The sequence below is a fragment of the Erithacus rubecula genome (genome assembly GCF_903797595.1).
Source record: "Erithacus rubecula genome assembly, chromosome: 13".
NCBI classification, from domain to species: domain Eukaryota; kingdom Metazoa; phylum Chordata; class Aves; order Passeriformes; family Muscicapidae; genus Erithacus; species Erithacus rubecula.
In genome coordinates this window covers 11,968,842-11,984,343 of record NC_136665.1, presented here as the reverse complement: position 1 = coordinate 11,984,343, position 15,502 = coordinate 11,968,842, and the positions used below count along the sequence as shown (strand labels likewise).

Sequence of the window (15,502 nt, the reverse complement as noted above, 5' to 3'; positions counted from 1 at the left end):
GCTACATGTATTTCAAGATTTATCCAAGTCTTGTATCACTTGAGTATTCCCCCTGGCATTCCAACCTCCATGCCAGGCAAGGTGAAGACCATCAGCACATCATTTCAGTCAGGGTCCTGGGTTTGGACCAAACACTTACCCAGCTTTAATGTACAATAACTTTATATTTTGCTCCAAGGAGATAAGAAGTGGTACAGGAAGCTTTTTTGCCTAGTGTGGCAAACTTCTATACATACTGCAAAACTCCATCAGTGAAATCCTCCACACATACTGTTCCATTTTCCTTTGCATGCCTGCTGTATTCTTCTTGAAGCTGAGCCAGCTCAGTTGCAGAATAGGGCATTTGTTTAGTTGTTGCACTGGGTGCTGCCTCCTCACACTCCCTCTCATAAACAGCATCAGTCTTTATAAGTGGTCAGAGTTTAGGGATAGGTTGAGGGTCTGGCTTTGCTGTACCAAGCTCCTCCCAAGGATAAAGGCAGGTGACATCATCAGTAAGCTCCACCTCTTTAGTGAGTCTAGAAAATCCCACCTCATTCTCCAAATCCTCCCCCTTCAGGCAGGCAATCTACAAATGTAATTCTCTTTCTCTTACATGAGATTCTTTAGTCAAATATACGAGCTTTCTGCCAGTCTCTTTTCAGCATTTAACTCATTATGTGTTTTCTGCTGGCCACTGTGTTCTGCCTCCAAGGTCACTTGCAGTATTTTAGCCAATTCTGTCAAAGACCCATTCACCACCTTATCTCATTGCTTAGCTCTGTGCTTATCTCTTTGAGCAGCTATTAAAGCAGCTCCCAAAAGTGGGCAGACTGTGGGTTTGCCTTTACCAATTTTTTTCTTCTTTTTTTGCTAAATACTGTATTTTTTCCACAAGACCAGACAGAGAATGCCAATTTTCCTCTGTCCATGCAAAGCAAGTCTGGCTGAAGGTAGCAGTTGAGATCGTGCTTTTCCCAGGTTACCACGATCTCTCTGCTGGAAAATTTGGCTTCAACTGAATAACAATTCTCCTTTGTCCAGTACTCAGTGTGTTGTCCCAGTTGAACACAGCTCCTCACCACCCTCAACCACTCACCACCCTCACCCCTGCTCACTGCACCTGAAGAACTGTCATGCCCTGAGCTCTCTCGATGAGTGTTTGAAAGGGGTTTAGGTACTTTGATACTCCTAGGCAGAGTGCAGGAGAAGACAACAAACTTCTCAGGAGATTGAGTAACAAACTTTTACTTGCAACTTTGGACTACACAGGACTTGGCAAATATTAAAGCAACATCCAATTAAAGTAAGGCAAGGCACTGATTTAGCAAACTCTAATCCATCCAGATTTCAAGAAAAGGAAGTTAGGAGAAGAAAGAAGAGAGATAGAAAGATAATAGTCACCATCTTGGATTCAGTCAATCTTAGCTGCTGTAAGGTCCAAGGCAGCGAGACTCTCAAGGCTGCACACTGTCACTATGGTCTTTTATCTGTTCTAGTCCCTCCCCACAAGTGGGGCTTTCAGTGTTCCAGTGGCTTTTCTACTTTGGCCTGGACCAGAAGCTCCAGGCTCCAGTGGGTGGGATATGGAGCAATGACCACCCCACCTTCCCAGAACTTCTCCTGCCCCCACCCAAGCACATACTTTAATTGTTTTGAGCCATTAATAACTTCTCCAGTCTCCTACAAATGGTAGGATTTTATTTTAGGATGAAAGATACCATGGTTAAAATGTTAATTTAAACTTGATTTGCTAGACAATTCATTATAGTCTGTGTCTGCTAGAGCAAGATGTTCTGTGTTTCAGCTTGTAATGCAGGATGATTCTGGGGACAGATGCTCATAGTGAGTGTCTGTAGGGGGCTGACCCCATAGGGAGAAGCTGTAGTGGTGAGCTCAGAGAGGCAGCACATGTGCTCTTCAGGCTGAGCAGCTGATCCAGGCAATCAGTGCAATTACAGACTCAGTGAATCTTGTTCTGGTCTGTAAGTGAGGCCATTTAGAACAAATTTGCATTACTGCTCTTTCTTGTGGCCGTGCCATAAATCAAGCTCTGTCAGTCATGTGGCTGCATATCATGGTGCTGCTGCTCCATGTCTCCAGCATGCAGAGATTTGTGTGAAAACTGATGGCAGGCTCACACCAGCTTCTCCACAAGTAGCAATGTGTGTGCAAAGTGATTATATGACTTCTCTGTGAAAGGAAAAACTGGAACATAAACTGCAGCTGACAGCTTTGTAGAGCCTTGGTTTTGATGATGCTGGGCTAGACCTAGTTCTGCAGGTCCCAGTGGTGAGTGGAGATATGTTGTAGGCTTGATCTGTTGTCTAGGGATCAGATCTGCACAACATAGGGGGAAACCAGGTTTGGTGAAGCAGTAGCAGTTATGCCTGATTTGAAACAAACCCTCTTAATCTTTTTCAGCTGAAGGGATGATGCCTGTTTTGCCAAATGTAGCATAGGCAGAAGATAAGAGATGGCAGGTGATAGTTAGTGAATTGCCTTTCATCTCTGTATAAACACTCTTGTGTCTTCCATTACCCAAAATTACTGTCCAGTAAAAGGGCATTGCTAAGTCTGTTTGCAGTGACAGCTGCTCTCCAGAGCCTGTAGAGATAGTCTGGCCCAGCTCGCAAAATATTAGTAAATCCAGGGAAGGACTAACACAATGAGGTATTTCAAACAAGATGGGAATAAGAACCAGAAAAGCAAAGATGAGTTCTGGACAGCACTAGAGGAGAGGCAGAAGCTCTTCAGAGACTGTCAACGTGTTGTGCTCTGTGAGGTTGGAGGTTCTTGAGAAGGACTGACTGTTTGGAGCAGTGCAGCACCTTAGCACACCAGCTGCTTATGAACTTGTTCTGGTCTGGACCTCTATGGAGCCCATTGTCACAGTGAGGGTGATGCAGGTGTCTGTGGACGAGCTGAAAATGCTCTGGGAGGCCTGGGATGCTTTCACTGTACTGCTGATTTGTCTCTCTCCCAGGCAATGGTACATTCCTCCCACCACTGCGCAGTGTGCATGCAGTTTGTCCGGAAGGAGAACTTGCTCTCCCTGGCTTGTCAGCACCAGTTCTGTCGCAGCTGCTGGGAGCAGCACTGTACAGTGCTCGTCAAGGATGGTGTTGGAGTCGGTGAGTTCAAGGTGGATGCGGTGCTGGGTCTGTGTTTGCCCCACTGGCCATTCTGATGAGTCAAGAGCATGACTGTAACAAGTTAGAAACTGCAAATCTGTTGAATAGAACTTGCATCTGTGATGATGTGCAATGCCCCTGGAGTGCTTGTGGATACAAACATCTGTTCCCTTTTTTGTTGGGGAGAAGCCAGTAGTTGCCAGAGTTGCTTTGGGCTTTTCTGAGCCTGTTTTTCATGTTGGCATGGCAGTAACATGTAATTTTCTAATTTAAGTATCTGACCTTGTGAATACTGGTTGAAGCACTCACTGGTCCTGGATACACATGTGCCCTGTCATCTTCTGGTGAAGACAGTTGGGCTTCAGCTTTTCAGCAGCCCTTATTTGTTTCACAGTTGTATCCCTCTTGCCACAACAACAGATGGCACTAAGGAAACCATCGAATACTCTGTGCATTCACCCCTTAGTATAAGCAGCACTGTTCTAAAATGTTGCTTTGTCTTCTCAGGGGTGTCCTGCATGGCTCAGGACTGTCTACTCCGGACACCAGAAGATTTTGTGTTTCCATTGCTGCCTAGTGAAGAGCTGAAAGACAAATACAGGCGCTACCTCTTCAGGGACTATGTGGAGGTAGTAGATTTTTTCAGTTTTAAAATACCCTGGGTCAAATCACCAATGACTTGCAGAAATTTTGTTTGAAGTGTCTTGCATTTTTGATTAGAACTGCAGTAACTGCAGCAAAATTGTCCTCAATAGGCATGATGTGGCTGCTTCTGTAGGACAGCCTCACTGACAAAATGCTCTAGCAGGTTGCCAAAGTAAATTCTGCTGTAAGGTCATCCACTAACTCCTTGGCTGGTGCTTCAGAATTCTCAGTGTTGCAGCTGAGAATTTCAAAACTTCAATCTGATTATTCAAGTCCTTGTTATTTACATAAATTTTTTTTAGGTTCAGAAAAATAGGTCACTCAACTCAGGATAACCCAGCTGAATTGGCTTGCTCAATTACATTTTGTGTGAGCTTTCTTGAAATTAAAGTAGCAGTTGTTAAGGTTAAATATGCAGGAGTATTCTGATAACTGAGAACAGACAGGGAACACTAAAAAAGCAGCAAAGCAGTTGGAAAGCATGGTGTCACCTCTTCTCAATAAGAGACCCTTGGTAAGAAATGGCCACCACAGAAGAGCAGCAGAGTAGCTTCTGGGAGATAAGAAGATAGGGAAGGAGCTCAAATGGAGTAAAATAATTTGTTTAGTGTCTTTGTGGGGTTTTGTTTGTTGTGCTCACTTAGTCTGTAACTGTCCTTTTGAATTGGCTGTTCTAGAGAAGCTGTAAGTAAGAACCAATCCTCTTCCATACGGGGAAATGCGGGATCTGCTCTGATAGCCAAGATCTGATGATACTTCTTTTATATGAAATAACTCCCTTGTATGTTTTTGAGGATAGGAATGGTCAAAGTGGAACAGATAATGGTCTCCTACACCCACTGCTGGTCTTACTCCCTTGTTGTGTCCACAGAGCCATTACCAGCTGCAGCTGTGTCCTGGTGCAGATTGCCCTATGGTCATACAGGTACAAGAGCCAAAAGCCCGGCGAGTGCAGTGCAATCGTTGCAATGAGGTTTTCTGGTAAGAAACAGAGTTTACAGATCACAGGGAAAGTGTGTGCTGTCCTCAGAGCCAGTCCTTTTGCTTGCCAACAGTTTTGGTGTGTAGAAGTATCTGAAATGCTTTGCTACAGTTGTTTGTAACTTGAGTTAGCCTGAGTAACTGGACACTTGTGATCTGACTTCTGCGGGTGGTCACACATCCCCTTGCTTCCTAAACTGCTGAGAACTTGGGTGCTCTGACAACCAGGGGACACAGAGCTTGAGTAACCAAAGGGTTACAAATCTGCCATTCTCACATTTTGGCTAGCTTAGAAATTTTCCTACAGGCACAGTGCTTGATATAGATTCTGGTAGTAAACATAGAGTCCTCCTTGCTATCTGCTGGTATTGAGTTTTTAAGTTTATTAAAACATCTGACTCCCAGTTTAGTGATCCAGCTTTCTGGTATCTCCATGCAAATAGCCCTTGTTCACCTGGGGTTGTCAAGTCATGCTAATATAGGTGCCTTATATCTGCCAGTGGAGTCAGGATACTTGTAAGTGACTGATCCACCCCAGAACTCTGCAGTCTTGTTAGAGGAGACATTGGTGGGCTCTAGGAAGGGGCATATCAGCCCTCAGACACATGATTTGTCAGGCCCAGGTTCACTTTCATCCTGACTCTGGCTTTTACACAAGAAGAAGGGGGAATTGCAGTTCAGTCTTGGTCTTCACACTCTACTAATACACAAGAGCATTTCCATCCCTTACTGGGCCCCCCAGATTTTGGTCAGGAAAACCTCAATTCTTGAGTCATTTCTGTAGAAAGTGATATGTCTTTTCCTTTTTTTTTTCTCCCCCATTAAGCTTTAAGTGTCGGCAGATGTACCACGCGCCCACAGACTGCGCTACCATTCGGAAATGGCTCACCAAGTGTGCAGATGACTCTGAAACAGCCAACTACATCAGTGCTCACACTAAAGATGTAAGAACAGGCACCTGCATGTTATTTCTTCTCCTCTAGCCCTGGCTGGAAAGCAGGATGTAATTCTATACACACGTAGCATTGTGGTGTTCTTTTTCGCAGACTGCAAATTCTCACAGCTCCCTAGGGACTGTCAAGAAGCTTCTGTCAGAAGCTACTGTCATATGTGAAGTGATTATGTACTTATGGCAGTGATAGAACTTAACTGAATGCCTTGAGAATGCTTTGTGTGGGAAGCTCAGCTGCCCTCCTGCAGTAAGGACCTGGTGGTCCTTATTCCAGACCTGATGTGAATGTCTGACTGCCAGGTGTGCTGTCCTCCCACAAGCAGAAGAATTGTGACTGCTTTGAAACAACCAGTGCAGATGTATTTATAATGGAAGGAGAAGGTGTCATAAGTGCAAAGTCAATACCAAGAAAGGCACCAGTGGTGTTTAAGCCTGAAAAACTTTGTGCAGTACTGTGAACTGGAGGACAATCTTGATTTGGCAAGGACTGCAGAGTGGAGTAGTTGAAGTCTGTAAATTAGACATTGGAGTACTTTTAGTAGATTTAGACCCAAGACAAAGAAATAGTATTACATATTGTGCATGCTAGCCTACCTGTAGAATTGTTGTATGAATATACTATCTTCATCCTCTAAATTAGCAGTCTGAGACTGAAAGTTTTAATATCTCCTTGGTATTTTGTGGCCCAACTTCAAAACAGTTTTTGGCTACATTTGTAGTACGATGGCCAGTGGCAATTGTGACAGTGGTGATTTAGCTGCAAGCTTCAGTTTTGTTAGGAAAGGGGGTACTTAGATGGATCAGAGATTTCAAGTTCCCTTCCTTCTCTGGACAAAGTGTCAGCATGTGATGGTATTGTTTCTGATGATTCTCTATTATTGAGCACAGTCCTGGCATACATTTTTCCCGAGATGAAAATTTATACAAAGTAGCAAAACTCACTTCCTCTGTTTTACCTATGCAGCCCAAAAAATGTATCTGGACACCCCAGGGTATCTGTGGAGTGGGGGTGTGTGCATCCCTCCTGTGGTTAGGCAGAGTCTCTGCAGGTAGCTGAGATGTCATTTGTTAGTGGCTGCTGAAGGCAGAATATAGTGACAATTATCTGTAGTCAAAGTAGCTGTGATACACTGTCATCCTTGAGCTAATTGTGTCCCTGTGCCTGAGTAACTGCAGGGTGGTAACTCAGCAAGACCTTCCGTTTTACAAGGAGTAACAACAGTACATTTGTTTTCTTGAGCAAACACTCCAGTGCTGCAGTGTAAATGCCTGACTTTGCTATTCTGCTGTCTTTTAAATGGAGCTGTCAGGAACTGGTGGGAAGCAGGGTATAAATGCTAATATTCTCATATGAGAATATTTCTCATATGTGAATGCCTATTTTTAAGAAAAAAAAGCAGAGAGGAATAATCATACAAGTGCTGTCATTCTTCAGAAGGCTGCTAGAGTTAGATCTAACAATTGTGTCTGTTTCCTTAGTGTCCCAAGTGCAATATCTGTATTGAAAAGAATGGAGGCTGCAATCACATGGTGAGTAATTCCCTGAACACGTCAAACCCCCCTTGTTCTAAGTGGAATTTTTTTCCCACACTTTCTGCTAACCAAATGCCTTTTGTCTCTTCTTTTTCAGCAATGTTCCAAATGCAAGCATGGTAAGTTGGGTTTGGAAGCTTGTTTCTTCTGCAGTGTTTGTCAGTGGTGATGATTCCCTCTCTTTTGTTTTTGACAAATTGTGAACACAGGCTGAAATATTTTCCCCCTAATAAAAGCTGAACAGGATATTAATTACATATTTCTATGTGACAGCTTTTTTTAGTACTGGCTGTGATCTCAACTGAGTTCTGATTCAGTGCTGGTTTGACTTCTGCCCCTGATATGTGTATTGGATAGAGAAGTATCCAGGATATTAACAGTGGAGTCCATCTCACAGGAGAGCTTTCCATGTAATTGTATTTGTAATCAGCTGAAAATATTGTCAAACTTAGCCATTTACACAGCTTAAGTCCTTCTGCTTAGTGATGGAAATAATGAGCTTCAACCCAGATGAAACTGCAAGAGCTGTGAATGTAACAGCAGGTGTTGAACTTCTCAGTCCATTCCTGTGCAATTAGCAGCCTGGGTGTCTTTGGCCCATTGTGTGGCCCTACAAAATGACAGCCTGTTTTTTCACTTACCTTTACATGGCAGAATTAATTTCGGTTGCCTTGGAGTAAGATATTGTTGTATTCAGCCCTCTGAGTTAAATGTACCACTAGAAACTATTGTAATATCAGAACCTTATTGGGAAAGTGCTTAAATATGACTGTCCTCTCTCATTTCCTTTGCTTTGGAGTTCTTGGCAGCACTGGATGTGCTTTGATGGAGCTCTGTGACAAGGGGGAGCAGGAAGGTGCCAAGATAACATGGTGACTTAGCATTCAAGAAGGCTGATGAACTGAAGAATTATAGATTTCAGTCTCATTATCATAGTAACACAGAAGAGATTCTTATTGTAGCAATTTAATCTCCATCTTTTTTCCTTCACAGCAGAACTCACAGCCTCTCTCTGAAATCAGAAAATTACCACGTTTTGCTCTTTTTACTATTGCTCTCTTTACTCCACTTTCTTCCTATTTCTGCAGCTTCTGACTTGAAGTGTCATAAACCACTGACATCTGACATTACCTGGGTTGTTCCCTCCTGGAGAGAACTGAGGGCAGACTTCCTTTTGCATTACTTAGCTCATTTTTGGATCCAATTATTCATGTTTTATTCAGACAGAGGTTTGCATGGGGCGGTGTGCCCATGGTGGGGAGGGTGCAACTCACAAAAGGGACTGGCAGCCTCTTCTCTAACCCAGAGTGACAGTATGTGCAGGGTGCAAATGCAGTTCTACCAGTGTTTTTGGTGTACAAGATGCAGAACTTAAAGATTTACTTTCCATAGCTGAATGAGAGGCTGTGCAATTAAAATCTTCAAGACAGGGTGGTATTTTTGGCTCACTGTTGAGTTCTGTTTTGCAAGATGATACAAAATGTGTGTGTTTCTTGGCTTAGCTGAAATATCTGAACACAGATGGGCTCTGTCTTCTGAAGCTTTTCTTTCTTAGAGGTTTTTTTCTGTGCATCACAGTGAGGTTTTTTGCTGTTTTCTGCAGACTTCTGCTGGATGTGTCTGGGAGACTGGAAGACTCACGGCAGCGAGTACTACGAATGCAGTCGGTACAAAGAGAATCCTGATATTGTAAACCAGAGTCAGCAAGCACAGGCCAGGGAGGCCCTTAAGAAGTACTTGTTCTATTTTGAGAGGGTAGGAGACATCTCCTTGGCCAGAGCTGCTGTAGCCTTTTAATGCTCCCTGCCTGGTGCAAAGGTCATTGCCAGCAATCTCCGTGCAAGAAACTGCCCAAAGAGAATCTGTGCAGAATTTTCAAGCCCTGTTGTTTATCACTCAAAATCCTGCCCTGAAAGTTCCATGTGATGACATCCCCAAAGCAAATTGTATTCACTCCTATATTCCCTTGTGCTAGAGAAAATCAGTATTACCTGTGTGCCACTGTACCATGTACCTGCAGGCTGAGTGGTGCTGCAGTAGATAGATACTGTTCCAATCATTTCCTTTCAAGACTGGGAAACTTCTGTTCCTTGCAGTATGTCTTTATACAGTTAAAAACTAAATAAATTATACCATGTTCAAAGCTTCATTGGCTGTAGCAAAATTTTACTGAAATTTCATGTAATCGCATTTTTAAAAGTTGCCATCAGAGCATCTCTGTCCACACAGCAGGCTCCATGCACCTGGCCATGCAGAGCAACTCTACAGCAGCATCTCTAGAAGAGAATGTGGTAGAGGTTAAATACTGCTGCCTTTCAGTTTCCCCATTAAAATGCATTTATTCTTCACAGCATGAGCCAAGTCCTATCATAAAATAAACGTCTTCATTCCTGGCTCTCCAGACCAACAGGCTTTGGGAAATAGCCATGTTTATAATGTGCATGTGGATATTGGAGTTCACTGAGCTCATGTCAAATGTTAATTTAAACTCTTGACCTTCCTATAGAAATCCTTTAAGTTGAGGATTTGCCATGACTTTCCCCTTGTTAGACACAAGGTCACTGTGTGACCAGAGGGCATTCCCACTTGGAGGAGCTGGGTTTGCTCCCTGCTCTTGCTGCTGTCAGTCTGTTGTCTACAGCCTCCACCACTTGCTGCTGGAGGTGCTGCCTTGCCATTCTTTCCCACAGCATGTCTTACCTTGCTGGACTCCTACCCCACTCCAATTTCTGCTTGCTAGAGCTTGTGCTTTTACATCAGTAGTACTCTGTTCTCATGCCATTTTTTTCCTTTCCCTGTCTCCCATCCCTTGCAGTGGGAGAATCACAATAAAAGCCTACAGCTGGAGGCACAGACATACCAACGAATCCAGGAGAAAATCCAGGAAAGAGTTATGAACAACTTGGGAACATGGATAGATTGGCAATACCTACAGAATGCTGCAAAATTACTTGCAAAGGTGGGTAATTGTGTCTTGTTGGCACAGTGAAGAGAATACATGACAGAATGCTAAATTCATAACACCAAGTAAGGAGGGAAACTTAAGAGTTGTGGTTTTGTGGGACAGCACTTCTGGTCTAGGACATGAACTAAGCAAAAATCGTCTAGAAGTGACCTCTGTGAAGTCACACTGCACAATACACAGACCTGTATAAGTTCTTCAAAGCAAGTTATAGGGAATTTTACCAGGAACTGTCCAGTTGTCAGGAGGTAGCTTCTTAACCTGTAGTGATTGCATAAATGTGACTGTGCTGATTTCCAAGACTGACACTACTGTCCTTTTCTCTCTCTTTTCCTCCTACTCTTGGACAGTGTCGTTACACCCTGCAGTACACATATCCATATGCCTACTACATGGAGTCTGGTCCCAGAAAGAAGCTGGTAAGATGTTCTGCTCCTTTTTTCTGATAACTCTTTGGGCTATAGCTGGCAGCATGCTGGGCTGAATTCCAGGGCTGGGCAGTGTCTAAAATATTAGTCCTGACTTTGAGGTAAGGAGAGACAGAATAAATAGATGGGGCTTGCACCTTTCTTCTTCAGTTCAAGTCCATGAGCAGTCCTATCCTCTTATACACTACATTATTTTCCCAAAGGACTTCACTGCACTTTCACTAACAAGCCATTTATCCAGAATGATTTGAGGCTGGAAGTGTGTATTTATATCTTGGTAAGATTTATCACAATGGTGTGGGCCATATTTCCTGCAAAGAGCTGCTGGAGGAGAAATTTTCCTTGGATCAGGGTGTAGCTTTGCTTTTTATTCCTGGTATAAGTTCCTTACTGGCTTGGTGCATCTCATGGGCTGAAGAAGCACAAAAATAACCTTGAATTCAGTGAGGAGTTTTTTCTTTGACTCAGCTGTCCTGTAAAACCTGTTATAGAATCTGCCTTCATAGCATCATGTGTTCTCTAAGGCTGTGGATAGACATTCTCTTCTGGATCTGACTGTGCTAATGAAACAAGTTGCTGCTCCTAACAGTGGTTAACAATCCCTTCACTCTGCCTGAAGAGTTACTTATGAGAGCATTTTGTTCCCTATTTATGGCAAAATAAGCTGAATTAGGAGATGTTTTGTCACGTGCAGTTTTTAGGCTGACTGGGTTAATTTTGAGTGCTGCAGGTTGGGAAGTGCTTGCACAAGAAATGCCTAGAAGGGGTGATCCCATCTAGATGAAGATGGATAAGGAGGATACACAAACCTGCTCTGCCAGCACTGCTGTTGGCAGAACACATTTGTCTGCTCCTCAAGTGTAATGAAACTACTCCACTAAACTAGTTTCTTGTTGATGTCTCTTATTTTGATCTTTGCAGTTTGAATACCAGCAGGCCCAGCTGGAAGCTGAAATTGAAAATCTCTCATGGAAAGTGGAGCGAGCAGACAGCTACGACAGAGGGGTGAGTGTTCTGCTTGCTTGAGCCTGCTGGCCAGATTTTGTTTGTTGGGCTTAACACTTCTGCAGTAGTACTAAGGCTGTCAAGTGAGGGTTCTGAGAAACTAGATCCAGAAACCATCTTTAGCCAGGAGATGATGTAGAAGCAGAGTGCTTACTGCCTTGTGGGAGAGGAAGGGTGGCTGCAGGGATTCCTGCAAAATGAAACAAGTCCCACGGAGCTCTGGAGGAGACTGCATGCAGCCCTCTGGTGAAAAACAATTTTATTAAGTGTCTAGCATTTTAGACAGAGCAGATGCTGGGTAACTGCAGAGGGAACCCCTATAAAAAGGCAGAGGATCTGGGATCTTGTAATCTGGAATCTGTATAAAGTGTGTGATGGTTGGTGCTTCTCAAGCTGGATTTCAGTGTCCCCCTAAGGAAAATGAGGTCTTCTCCAGGGATTTTATGCTAACAGTTTGTACCTTTTCTTTTACCAGGACTTAGAGAATCAGATGCACATAGCAGAGCAGAGACGAAGAACCCTGCTGAAAGACTTCCATGACACATAAGAGAGGAGGAAGTGACAGTGCAGGGGTGAGAGCAGCGAGTGAAGTGATGGTAGCTTCACTAGGATAAGCAGGCACTGCCTCTGGGAGAACACGGCCAAGGACAAAGCCACCCCTCCCCTTGCAAGTCAGACACATGCAAACACCACCTCTTAGTCCAGTTTGTTCTCTTATCTTTCTGTTTCTGTTTCTGCCAGGCTAGAGGCCAGAGCTCAGATTGGCGTATTTCCTGGGCCATTATCCCTCCTGCCCTTGATGGTTTCAGAAGGGGAGGGAGTTTTTTTCTGAATGGCTGTTAATAGTGTTAGATCATTACAGTTTATGTAATTTTCAACGGTTGTACAATTATACAGACAAACCTTAGAATAACACAAAACCCTTTTTAAAAATAAATTGGCAGTGGAGTGTTTTTCCTTAATCTGCTTGTAAATTTAATGGGCTTTTCCCCCTCTCCCTCTCCCTTCCTCTGACCTGAAAATCCTCCTAGTCACTGAAGGAGGTTAAAAAATATCTCAGCTAGATTTTCCAGTGCTCCTTTAACCAGGGCATTGCAGCATTGGCATTGAATGAGGAGAGTGGCTGGTGTTAAGGGTGGCTGCTGCTGTGTCTGGCCTGACAGTACCAGCAGTGGCTGTGATTCAGTATGATCACATGTGACATCTCTTTTTCTTGTAAATCACCTGTGCAAAATCCAGCTACACAAGCAAAAGCAAGCAGAGGAATTGCAGGGGACAGGCTGGGTTAACATTGGGGGGAATATGCCTTGAGTTTGAGAGAAATTGAGAGAAATCAGATTCTGCATTTGATGAATTTTAGGTCTTCCATGTAGATTTTTGCTTTACTTGTTTTTGTGGGGAGGATGTTGTATTGCCAAAGTGAGTGATGAGGGAGTAGTAGCATACAGTTGTTAATCAAGGCTTGGGGCTTTTGCAGAGTGAAAGAATCCATGTTATAACAGTGCCATGCAGCCTGATAAAGATTATTTGTGCCTGCTGGGTAGCATGGCTGAGAAAAATTGATCTCGTTCATCAAAGTGAGACTAAACACCACTACATTATGAGGAGGAAATATTATGTACTACACACTCCCTGGCACGTGTTGGCAATGTGGACGGGCACTTGAATACAGGTGCACTGCTTGTGCAGAGCCTGCACCAAGCCAGGCAGAAAATTAACTAGCAAAATTAATTTATTTGTATATTAGTATTGATGCTGGTGGGAACTTATCAGAAAATTGATTGTTAGGAGCATGTGGAGCTTTTTTATTAACATTCTCTTTTCTAATGTAAAATATACACTAAAATAAAAATATGAAAACCTAGTTCATCTTAGTAGGGGTTAACATGCAAAAGGTTACTTAAATGCTGGCTCTTGCCTGTTTGCTACAGGAAGCAGGCAACATACTAGGATTTCATAGATATCTGTGTCACTTGCACCAGGAGCTTGTTTACAGCCAGTAAGGTGCAGCTAGAGTCTGATCTGAGGAAATTTTCACCTCTGTGGGGAACTCGTGGGATTTTCTTCTATGCTGTATTTGGAAGTGTTGCCTTTGATGCATCCCTGTATTGTTCTTATGCAATGTCACTTGATAAAGATTAAACTGGAGGGGGGAAAAGTGCTAAATTCCTTCGTGTCAGAATAAGCTAACTCTGCAGTTGGAGTCTCTTTCATGTACCTGAGACATGTGACCCCAGGTATTACAGCAGGTGTAATTTGGCTCTTAGATTTTATCGAGACTGATGCATTAGTTTAAACTGAAGGAGTAGCTGTCATAGGAGCTAATTCTGTGCCCATGCTTGCTGTACACAGCAGAAAATTTCAAACTGAGAGGCCTTCACCTTCCTCCCATCCCTGGTGTGGGATCTATCCTCAGGGAATGAGGGAATGCACTACAAGGAGCTGCTGGCCATGGAGTGAGTTTTACAGCAGAAACAGCCGAGGGCAGGGCAGGCTTGTGGAAAGGTGGCTGGAGTCAGGGAGCAGGGCAGGGAAGGGGTCTGTGGTTTCTGGGAGCAGCACTGCTTCTGTGCAAAAGATCTCCATATCCATGGCTCCTGCTCTGTCCTGTTCTGGCTCCCCTGGAGGCTGGAGCTGTAGAGATAGATTTGACCTTGCTCCAGCCACTGTCTCTTGACTTCATTCCTTACTCTGCACCCCGCAGCAGCCTCATTGTGCCCTCCTCATGATACATCCTAGAAGTCAGTCTCTCTCCCTCTCCCATTCCCAAATGGTTGTCTTGGCATGCTGCTTCCATGGGAAGGGATAGTGGAGGGGGGAAGGTTTGCTGAGACCCAGTAGTTTGCAGTGAACCAATGATTAAACTATCCTTAAAAAATGCAGTGTGCAAAGTACTGATTAGGATAAAAGCTGGTGTTCTTGTTGTCTAAACGTAACTATTTTAACACCTAATCCCTTTGCAGAGCAGGTATGTAGAGTTTCCTAATCCCAAAGAATTTTAACTTCTGTTACATAATTGTCCAGTTTTGAGCTAATTGAGAATGAGGTTTTGTCTCTCTTCTCCTCTCTCTCCCTCCTTCCATCCCTCCCTCTCTCTTCTATGCCCCCACAAAATATTTTGCTATGAATCCTTGCTTGTAGACAAGCCAGACCATATAACTGTGGCCAGGCTTACTGAACAGGCTGAGGAACAATAATAAGGATTGCACAGTGCACCCACTAATTCCTTCAAATTTTCTGAAACTAGAGCTTTGTTAACAGTTCCATTTAGTTTTTAAACAAAACATCCTTTCTGAAAGTGGTGAAAGTCCTGGGTTGCACCCACAGATCCTCTGGGAAAACAACAGGACTTGCTTTTGCATCCCAGGCAGGACCACTTCTGTATTGGTGTTGTACAGAAAGTCATGGACTTCAAGACTAAATGTGCAGGGCACAAGGGCTGCTGGCTCTGTGTAAGGTGAATGACACTGCTCAGGAGGCAGATGACAGGAAGGAAATGGGGTTTCTCAACACCAAAAGAAAATGCTGTTTTCCCACTCTAATAAAGTACATGGCCCTTTTTGAGTTAGCAAGGCTATATGGATGTAGGTAATAAAAAGTGGCTCAGGAGTCATTAATTCTGAAGTATCAGTTTCCCTTTGATGCATTACTGCCACAGACATGGAATGTTTGCTTTCTTTTTTCTTTTTTGCACTTGTTTCCAGCTCCTGCGCCAGCCTGACACTTCTCCATCCTTGCATCTGGTACTCTTTAATTTGGGCTTTGCTTGTGTTAGTGCATTGGCTGCCTCATCTCTATTCGTTCTCAGGCTTCCCAGACTGTAATAAAATGTTTTCTACTGCCACCGTAAACTGCATGACCACTGCCCTGCGCAGCGAAGTCT

At 43.6% G+C, this 15,502-nt stretch overlaps 1 protein-coding gene across 2 annotated transcripts in view; it reads left to right on the top strand.

Moving 5' to 3' along the window:
* The window catches only part of ARIH2 (ariadne RBR E3 ubiquitin protein ligase 2), a 33,224-nt gene extending 19,439 nt beyond the window's left edge, over positions 1 to 13,785 (top strand). For both annotated transcript variants that reach the window (XM_079317129.1, XM_079317128.1), the window contains 11 exons: positions 2,966 to 3,113; positions 3,621 to 3,742; positions 4,630 to 4,739; positions 5,566 to 5,683; positions 7,171 to 7,221; positions 7,322 to 7,343; positions 8,828 to 8,979; positions 10,040 to 10,183; positions 10,537 to 10,605; positions 11,536 to 11,619; positions 12,095 to 13,785. In XM_079317129.1, the coding sequence (XP_079173255.1) occupies positions 2,969 to 3,113; positions 3,621 to 3,742; positions 4,630 to 4,739; positions 5,566 to 5,683; positions 7,171 to 7,221; positions 7,322 to 7,343; positions 8,828 to 8,979; positions 10,040 to 10,183; positions 10,537 to 10,605; positions 11,536 to 11,619; positions 12,095 to 12,166 (1,089 nt within the window). In that variant the 5' untranslated portion in view covers positions 2,966 to 2,968 and the 3' untranslated portion in view covers positions 12,167 to 13,785. The remainder of the gene's footprint in view (positions 1 to 2,965; positions 3,114 to 3,620; positions 3,743 to 4,629; positions 4,740 to 5,565; positions 5,684 to 7,170; positions 7,222 to 7,321; positions 7,344 to 8,827; positions 8,980 to 10,039; positions 10,184 to 10,536; positions 10,606 to 11,535; positions 11,620 to 12,094) is intronic.
* Positions 13,786 to 15,502: the final 1,717 nt, after the last annotated feature.